The 9,912-nt window shown below is 40.0% G+C and overlaps 1 protein-coding gene across 1 annotated transcript; it reads left to right on the plus strand.

Annotated features, from left to right (window-relative positions):
• Positions 1 to 721: 721 nt before the first annotated feature.
• On the plus strand, positions 722 to 9,368 carry gda (guanine deaminase). The gene is made up of 14 exons (XM_040156277.1): positions 722 to 876; positions 1,136 to 1,224; positions 1,439 to 1,610; positions 1,896 to 1,983; positions 4,276 to 4,381; positions 5,046 to 5,073; positions 5,220 to 5,327; positions 5,619 to 5,726; positions 5,849 to 5,946; positions 6,114 to 6,181; positions 6,634 to 6,780; positions 7,074 to 7,192; positions 7,335 to 7,362; positions 7,459 to 9,368. The coding sequence occupies exons 1-14, from the start codon at positions 748 to 750 to the stop codon at positions 7,530 to 7,532; spliced, it is 1,362 nt and encodes a 453-aa protein (XP_040012211.1). The 5' UTR covers positions 722 to 747; the 3' UTR covers positions 7,533 to 9,368.
• Positions 9,369 to 9,912: the final 544 nt, after the last annotated feature.

A 9,912-nucleotide genomic window follows, 5' to 3' on the forward strand; every position in this document is an offset into this window, starting at 1 on the left:
CCCTTCTCTCTCTTGGGCCAACCACCCAAAATGCAGTTTGAGGATTTCCAGGAGCCAGTGTTGAGTCCTGCAGGAATTCGAAAATAATTGTGTTCACACTAAAGAACATGCAGGCCCATTTGAACTTGAACCTCCTCTGAACTGGATAGATACCTGCTTGACAATGACAGGGAGCCTCTCTGAATTACTCCTGAGATCTCATCCTCCATATTATAGGCCTACTAGAACCTCGAGAGATTTAAAAGTGATACCGGGACATTAACACTCAATCTTTCAGATTAAAAAAAAAATTAATTGATGTGCATTTTATTTCTCTTTTCTTACACAAGAATGTTTAAAACCAGAATATGTCATTACATACATTTACACGTGGAGAACTGGACGGTCCATTGCAGTTTCCCTGCATCTGTCCTGAAATTATTTGGCCAATAAAAGCTGGTGAGCTATTACATTTCTTGGCACAAGAGCAGCAGCACAGTAATTCATAGGTAATTTAGGCAAAGTTCAAAGGCAATTAGAATAACCATAACAACTTAATGATCAGGCAAACCCCAACACACGCAAACACACACACACACACACACACACACTGTGTCTTCTCATTGGCTGCAGATCGTCTGTGCAGTCAGGTGGAGTCCTGCTGCGTGATCCGTCGGGGTGATCTGCACTTCGCGAGGATAAAACCCCCCTGCGCCGTTGCTGCTGCGAGTTATCCCACTGCTCGACTCCGACTGATCTGGTGAGAGGATGTCAGGCTCTCAGAGACCCACCGCCGCAATTTCGCACGTCTTCAGGGGAACGTTTATCCACTCGACGCAAGAAACTGCGGTGCAGATCCTGGAAGATGCGCTCCTGGGAGTGGATACGGGGGGAAAGGTCTTTCAAACTCTAAGACATCTAAAACAGCTTTTGATCTGAGTTGAAAGTATTTGAAAAAAAAAAAAAAACATAAAACAAAGAACTCTATTATTTGTATTTTTGAAGCTAAATGTTAAATATACTGTATTGTGTATTTTTTTCCCTCAGGTTTTCCTCCCTGTAAGCCCAGTCCTGGTGACAAATAAAGTCCATGCGAACAGTTTTGTTATTGCGTTTCATACCTGTAACGTTTGTTTCGCTTTCATTCTGGCTTCAGATTGCTTTCATCGGGAAAGCTCAGACGCTAGACAAACTCTCTAGGACATTTGGATTCAGCCCGTCGCAAGTCACTCAACTGAAACAACAGTAAGTAAGATTAATTGCTTGGGGTGTAAAATTGTGCAATAGTAGTTCACGGGAGTTCATGTGTAATCACTGTAAAGACTTAGAGAGTAACACTGTCTAGACTTGAATATAAAGGATGGGCAGGCATCTTTGCATACTATGAGGGCTATTTATTGCCTAGAGCATAAAAACAATATACTGTATGTAAACCATTTTCGTGCTTGCGCCACTGCAGTGAATTCCTCATGCCAGGAATGGTGGACACCCACATTCATGCATCCCAGTACAGCTTCGCTGGTACGGCCCTGGACATGCCCTTACTGCAGTGGCTCAATACCTACACCTTTCCCGTAGAATCTCGCTTCAAAGATTTGGAGTTTGCCAACAGGGTCTACACCGAAATAGTGGTGAGTTTGCTGGCATCGTGAAATAAGGGGCTATCAAAGTTGGTGCAGTTGCAGCAGTCAGCGGTTGTGGCATAAGTATAACAAGTTTAAAATTTTTATGATATTGCCAATAGCATTACAATCTGTCCTGGGCCCAACAGGAAAAGTGGAACATTCAATAAGTTCCTCTGACATGTACAATTTGAGAAGGATGTGAAAAATTCAGTGGCTTAACAACGGATAGAAAAGGGAAAAAAATGTGTAAATGTGAGCTTAATCCTGTAACATGATCCCTGTGCTTTACAGAAAAGGACACTGAGAAACGGAACAACCACTGCATGTTACTTTGCGACCATACATACAGATGCCTCTCTCCTGCTGGCCCAGATTACAAGTAAGATGTCCTAAGCTCAAAACACACACACGCACGCACATACATTTTGAAATCTTTTCCTTTTTAAGCACTCTTCAGTGTTTTCTGTCTGAAATGTGAACTGTGGACTGGAAAGTTAGAAACTGAAGTGTGTTGTGTTGTGAGACCATTTCAGTCAAATGCTACTGGTATAGGCCATGATACAGTAAAATATCCAGCCCGTAGTTTAAAAAGATCACCCTAGAGCAGTATGTGACCTGTGGGTGGTTGTGAGGTTGCCAATTCATACATACATAAGTTTTTGTACTTGGAGTTGATTGAAGGCTCTGCCCGAAATTCTAAATATACTTTAGACATCTCGGTCATAAAGAGAGTTTCTCCACAGTAAATGTTAAGTCAGCACTTCCGTTATACATTGCCTTCACAAACAGAGCAGATGCATATGCTTTGTTTAAATGTCTTGAAGATACATTGTAAGACCTGAATCTGTCAGTAATTGAAATTGAAAGTTAAACTGACAATGCCCCACCCAGCTGATATATTGTTGGTACTGAATACGATACAGCTGTTTTGTTCACCTTTATGCCTTTTCTTTATCATTTTGGTGTCATGTTATGTAATACTGAACACACACAGACACACGCACAGACACGCACGCACGCACACACACACACACACACACACACACACACACACACACACAAATGTGTACTGATACAATGATACGACCATACCGAATTGAACACAAAGCACCTTTACATAGTCATTTTGTGTACTCGTGTTCACTGAACCCTCACCTTTGTCCTGTTCTGAGCAGCGGTTCCATTTAGCAGAAAACTGTTGTTATCCAATGTAAGCATATGCATGTTTGAGTACTTCCAAATCATGCTTCACTTCCTCTTGGGTATATTGAATTTATTACTTTATTTTCTAAGGTAAGAATCTTTCAAAGTCCAAAGTTCAAGGTCCCAGGGAAATCTGATATGTAAACACATTTTCTGCCTAACTTGACTGGAAGTGTTTGGTCACAGTAGTTCAAAGCTCTCTCACAATCCTTGAATGACCTGCTGATCATTTCCAGTGTCTGTAATACTCAACTTGTTGAAGCAAAGCATTATTACTATACATAACATGTATAGACCCTGCACATCCGCACAGGTGATTTCAGTCATTTTGGCCGATGGACTTTTTTCACGGTAGGCATTTTGAATGGTCATAACAGGAAAAGCATGGGTGAAACAAATTTTGTTAACACCGTCCCTGTTAATTGAAACACTAATGACGACAAAGAGTAACCCAGTGTTTGGGGAGCATAAACTCAGTGCTTCTCAGTGCTCCTGTACAATTCTCTTTCAGCTCCGCCTTCAACCCCAGCAGAAGTCTAATCAGCCAGAATGATTGAAAACACCCGTCTATGAATGCAGGGCCTTTTAATAAATGTGTATTTAGCTAAATTACAACAAACTAACTGACAATTCACAAACGTAGTTCCAGGTAAAATTCCTATGAGTACTAGTCAGTTTCTGTGTCTGCTGTGTGCAGTGTATCTGATGGTTACTTGGAGGCAGGGTACATACACAGTGTGTAGAGATAGAAAGGAAGAGAGCTGAGCTGATTTTTAATCATAAACCTTGCCCTGATGTATGGGATTATTGTGTTCTGGTGACTGTGCAGCCATTAGGTCTTTTTATTCTTCCCTCCAGCAAATTTCTGTTTGCTTTTGCTCTTTGTCTACAGTATGTCACGCATTCTGAAGTAGTGAGCAGCTGGGTTAGATAAGTATATTTGTGGAAGGACTACATGTAAATATATGAATGTCCTGTTTTTCCCCCTCTGACGTAGACATGCAAGACAAGTGTCATGTAAGGACGCACAGCAAAACAATTTTTATTGGTCTACTTTTAGCTAAAGATTGCTATGCATACTTGTACAAGGAAAGAACAGAAAAAATTAATTATAGACTGAGAGCTGTGGCTGAAAGTGCTGGGAGAATAGTTCGAGTGCTAACTTTTTATGTGCATGAGCTCGCATCTGTGCGTGCGCTTGTAGGTACGTGTATGTGCCTAGCTATGTGTAACGTACCCAGAGTATGTATGGTATGTGCATCTGTGTGTACGTTCATACAAGTTGACTGGGATTGGGGCTTGTGAGTGACAGCAGGATTTGACTCTGACATATGAAGGACAAACCTGACGCAAACGCAGGTGACATCATGAAGATCGTTGATTAAGTGCGAGTTTAACAATTGGACGAATACTGCTAATTCAATATGGAGTGATGGTGTGAGCTCAGTCATCCTTATTTTTCATGCAGATGACTTTGGACAGCGTGCCTTGGTGGGTAAGGTGTGTATGGACAGGAACAATGCCGTGGAAGATTACAAAGAAAACCTTCAGGAGTCTCAAGAGGAAACCTGTCGGTGGGTATCAACTGTTCCACATATTATATAGCAGATGTAGTGAGCTGGAAGACCTTTATGCATGTGGTGGCTCAAGCTATACAGTACCAAGAGTATCTTAAGCAGCGTCAAACAGGATATAAGGCTTATGTGTGCCCTTTCAAAACTTTATGTAACATTAGTAACATTAGTTAGAAAAGTTCATTGACCATTTTATTGTACTTGAATGAGAACAAGCATATTATTGATGACATTTTCAGAGAAGAAAAATTCCCTGGGGCAAGAAGTTTAGTCACAATGAATTTACTCAGTGTGTTTTAGAGAAGAGGCAGTTTTCAGTCTTAGGACGCAAAATTGGTAAAACAAAAAAAATGTTTTAGATAGCTACATATAGCAACAGATGTGTCACTGATGTTAAGCTGCAATGTAAACACCATGATGTAGGTAAGATACAATCGTTAGGGAATTGGTTAAGTCTTTCTGAGTGAGGGAACCTTGTCAGCATAACTCTTGTGGCTCCAGAGAGGTTCTTGTATTAGCATATCCTCACACACAGGTGCACATCCCAGAGAATGCGTGCCTGATTATGAAGTAATATTTGCCTCATAAACCTTTTTTTTTTTTTTTTGGATAAAACTATGAAGGTGCTCCAAATGACTTATAATCATTGTTTTGTTCCCTCAAGGTTCATTGCAGAGCTCTTAAACAAAAAGGTAAGATTCAAAATTATAACAAACAGAACAATAAAAAAACCATAGGTCTGCGTAGTTTTTTTTCAAGAATCTTTTTTAATATGCTGTTACTCCACTGTCTCCTCTCTTTTTGTTTGTATGCTTGTTTGTTTTTGGTTTTTGGGCAGTACCCCCTAGTGAAGCCAGTGGTGACTCCCCGCTTCGCTCTATCCTGCTCCGGAGCCATGCTAGGACAGCTGGGAGCACTCGCTAAGAATAACCGCCTGCACATTCAGGTGATCTCACTGTGGCAATCAAACCAGTGTATGTCCACAGGGGACTGCTGCCATAGACACCGTTTAGTATTATACCTGTGGGGTTTTGGAACGATGAAATAAATACACGTGCAATTTTCAGAGGAAAAATGCTGACAGGGAAGAATGGAAAGGAGTAAGAATTGCAAAATAGCATTTGGCATTAATTATTCCGTCAGTGCATTCCCACTCCTCAGGCTCTAATTAAATGCCAAACCCCAGATTGTCCTAAAGTAACAGTTTAATGTCCGACATATGCGTGTTTATTTCCAGAGTCATATCAGCGAAAACGAGGAGGAGGTGAAGCTTGTGAAGGAGCTCTTTCCTGAATCCGAGTCTTACACGGACGTCTATCACAAATACAACCTGCTCACTGACAAGGTGACTCCACAATCACATCCCTGCTTGCACACACTCCGTTAGACATGTCTGTAAAAACAATAGGAATGCTCATATAAATGCTATACCTGGTTGCTTTTATTTGTAATTGGGATGATTCACAGACAGTGATGGCCCATGGATGCCACCTCAGTGATAAAGAGCTGGATCTGTTCAGAGAGACGGGAGCCTCTTTGTCTCACTGCCCCAATTCCAACATTTCGTAAGTCTCTCCTCAGATAGTAGTACTTGAATTAATCAGAAAAGAGAACACTATAAATATTCCGGAACCTGTCACCTGACAGGAAAATAACACGAGGTAATTTTGTTTCATTGCATTAGTCATCTCTCTCTCTCTCTCTCTCTCTCTCTCTCTCTCCATCTACCCAGGTTGTGCAGTGGAATGTTAAACGTCCGCAACGTCCTGAAACATAAAGTGAAGTTGGGGCTGGGAACAGGTGTGAGCAGAGCAACCGTGTGCACATGTTCAAATGCCAAAACCGGTTTGACAAAATTTGTTACATAAGGAAGTAGTCCCCTATACATACAAGCATGCATGGGAGCAGGGAGGGCAGTGAGCAGGGCCTGATGCAGCAGTGAGATTGGTTGGCATATTTACATCACATCATCTGGTTTTTTAGCAGTCTTTTATTTTAGTGTTTAAGTGAGTGGAGTCAGCTGATAGGTAAGGCACATTGGTCACCCGACCACCATCTGATCACTTTATGTTGCTGGTTTCAATATCCACTGAAAATAAAACAAAACATCTGACTTAATGCTGTAGGTATTCCAGGCCTAATGGCAGAAGAGAAAGTCTGGAAATCTGAGTTTGTGAATGCTCGTGTTTGTGTCCGTGTGCATGCCTGTATTCATCTGATCCATCTGGTCTGTGTTTGTGGTGCTGCATCAGACGTGGCGGGGGGCTATTCGGCCTCTATGCTTGATGCTGTGAGGAGAGCTTTGGACACGTCCAAAGTCCTGACCATTCAGGACCCAGACTATGACACGCTCACCTTTGAGGAGGTGTTCAGGCTGGCCACACTGGGCGGCAGCCAAGGTAAGACACAAGCCCTGCTTTCACTCAGAAACAGAGCTAGCACTGTGTAGAAGTTACAATGACACATCAAGTGTTCAGTCTCGTTATTTATATTCTCCACCAGCGGGCAGTTTTCTTGCTTTATATTCTTTGCCTATTCTAAGTCATTCTATATTAGAGCACTGCAGCGTACGAGCCTGATTCAAAACACCAGTAGCTGTGGTAACAAGATAATTTTCAAGATAACTGTTGGTAATTTTAAAACGAAGGGCAGAGAATACAACAGTTCCTTTGACGATGTGTTTCGTCTGTAGCCTTGTCACTGGATGAAAAAACAGGGAACTTTGAAGTTGGCAAAGACTTTGATGCCCTGAGGGTGAATGTAGCTGCTCCTGGTGCACCCATTGACCTGATCGAGAATGAGGCACCAAAGGTTGGTTGTTGAGCATCGTCTTGTTCTACTGGTTGGCAGAAACAAACACATGTATACATATCTTAATAAGATAAGAAGTTTAAAAACAAAAAAAAAAAACTAATCTCAGTGTTATACTAATTTACCATCATTTTAATTTCAGATTCTTTTGGAAAAGTTCTTGAATTTGGGTGAGTGTCCATTTCAGTTGACTTGTCCAAACTTTTCAGACTCTCATGCACCACTTACTAATGCCTGTATGTTTGTCTCTGTTTTTCCTGTTACAGGTGATGATCGTAACATTGTGGAGGTGTTTGTGGCCGGGAAAAAGGTGGTGCCATTCACAGGGCCAGCAGAGTAAACCCTTTGGTCCTCAACACACCTCAACCTATCTCACAGCCTAACATACATGTATATCCCAGAGATACAATATATGCAGCAAAAGAAATGATCAGCTTGTAGATAAATTAGCAGGAAATTAAGTATCACGTTAAAGATATTAATGTTAAATCCAGAGGTTCAGTGGGGGTCACACAAAATTGTGGTCAGCTGCGTTTGAATTCAGCCTGCTCCATAAGACTTAAAGGTAATTATTGGGCTTTTAAACAAGGACTAAGGATATTATTAAGTGCTGGGAATATTGTACTTTTTCTATTAGTTATTGCAGATAGTTAGCTCTTTGCTTGTCATTTTTGCTTACTGAAATATATCCATGCTCTAGCACTTGCTGATTAATAAGTGAATGATCCTATTGTAATGCTTGTGTAGCTAGAAAATGCTTTATACCCGGAAGACCAGGACTGCTTTGAGTTATAATCATAATTCATTCCGTTTTTCACTGTACACTCCATACAAACGCATCCATTCAAGTGTTTAAAATGGCAAAACACGATTATGTTCTTTGATTTTTTTTTTAACCGTACAGTCTGCTTCATATTGTGGCGCTCAGTGTGGTGAAACTGTGGACTCAGTACAAAAGTTAAAAAGTTACTATTCCAGCTGCAGGTCTGTTCTGTCAATGAGCTGAAACAGGAATCTAGCCGTACTAACATGGGTCTGATTGACCTTGAAATTCACATACAGATTTGACTCAGTAAAAAGTGAAATGAACCTGGTGCCTAATTATCAAATAAGTTCTCTAGTTTTGTTATACTAATCTTAGATTTACTCATCAATTACAATTCAAATGCTTTTACTACTCAGATGTTTGATTTTAAGGACAACCCAAATTAAATATACATATGAATTTATATTACTGTTGTCAAACTGTCATAGAATTGATTGGAAATAAAGAGAAATTAAATGGATTGATATCTGAATATGTATTTGTCTTGATAAACACGGATGTATTTAAGACAAAATTGCTTCTTTTTTTTTAACTTACTATAGCTAATTTTTATCACAAAATATCACTTTCTAACACCAAATGTTATATGCTAAAGATACTAAAGAATCACCAAGTCTTTTTTGATTTTTTTTTTTATGCCGTTTTCCTCTGATCCGCAGCTAGTTACTCAGCAGTTACTGATCAACAATCATTACCTAGAATGTAGGTAAATGTACGTGAAAGATGAACAAAATGCCCACTGGCCCTTCCCGCCCACTAACTACAGCTTCCTTAACGACGATCTTTGCCATCTGGACCAGACAGCTCAGAGGGTGAGACGGCAAAAGAGAGACATGTAGATGTCTATTGTCATGTCCTACTGACAGCAAGGCTTCTGCTCCCCTTTAAATAAACCATCACCATTATGTGCACTGAGGCGAAGAGATCATGCCAACAGTCACAGCCACTACAGCCAGAACCCCCAATCTTCCGTGTTCCTCTCACTTACCTCTGGTGGTATCAAGTCATGCAGATAGCTTGGTGGTACCACCTACAGTATCATATGGGAATTGATGAAGACAGTGTGATAATCATTTGGTCAATTGCTCTCAAATATTTTGGAAATGTGCATAATCTACAATCCTATGACCTACATCTACCATCTTCAACCAACCTCATTGGTTAGAAGTAATAACATATGAAGTCAAGCAGGTCAGAGACGAATGGTAGTTTCAGTGAAAATAGTCTATCGGCCAAACTTACAGCTCATGACAAATGGTACATTAAAAAAATATATATATAACCCACCCACTTTCATCTGTCTCTGCTTTGAAAAATGAAATAAACACAATTTTATTTTAGTTTTTGTTTGTGTTTGGTTTTGTCACATGTATTTTTAAAAAAAAAACAAAAAAAGAAAACAATGTTATCATCATTTTGTATGTCTTGTATGATTTTTCCCCTCTGTGTCACTGTAAATGTTGCAGAAATGTATGTCATACTGCATATGTGAAGTTTTGGTGTTTTTGCAGGACCAGCTTTCTCATGTCATCTCTAGGCCTATAAGGAGTGGTAATGGCTTTAAGCCACTTTTCTCTGTATTCTCAGAGGAAGATATTCACAATTTGCATTTTCTGTGTTATATTTTACAGGTATTTATGAGTTTTAAAAAACAAAACATTTTTGTGTTTGCTGTTGCGTTAGCTTAGAGGACTTGATAGTAACACACACAACCATTTCTCTGACAATGGGAAAGTAACCCTTAACATCATAGAGTGTTTATACAGACAGCCATATATAATAGCTATACGTATAAATATATTTATACAGTGTGTACATATACCGTCTCTACTTATCATACAGTAAGACTAAATATGTATGAAATTAAGTGTTACCCCTGGTAACCAAGTTTGTT

This window comes from Xiphias gladius, chromosome 19, assembly GCF_016859285.1.
Source record: "Xiphias gladius isolate SHS-SW01 ecotype Sanya breed wild chromosome 19, ASM1685928v1, whole genome shotgun sequence".
NCBI lineage: Eukaryota > Metazoa > Chordata > Actinopteri > Istiophoriformes > Xiphiidae > Xiphias > Xiphias gladius.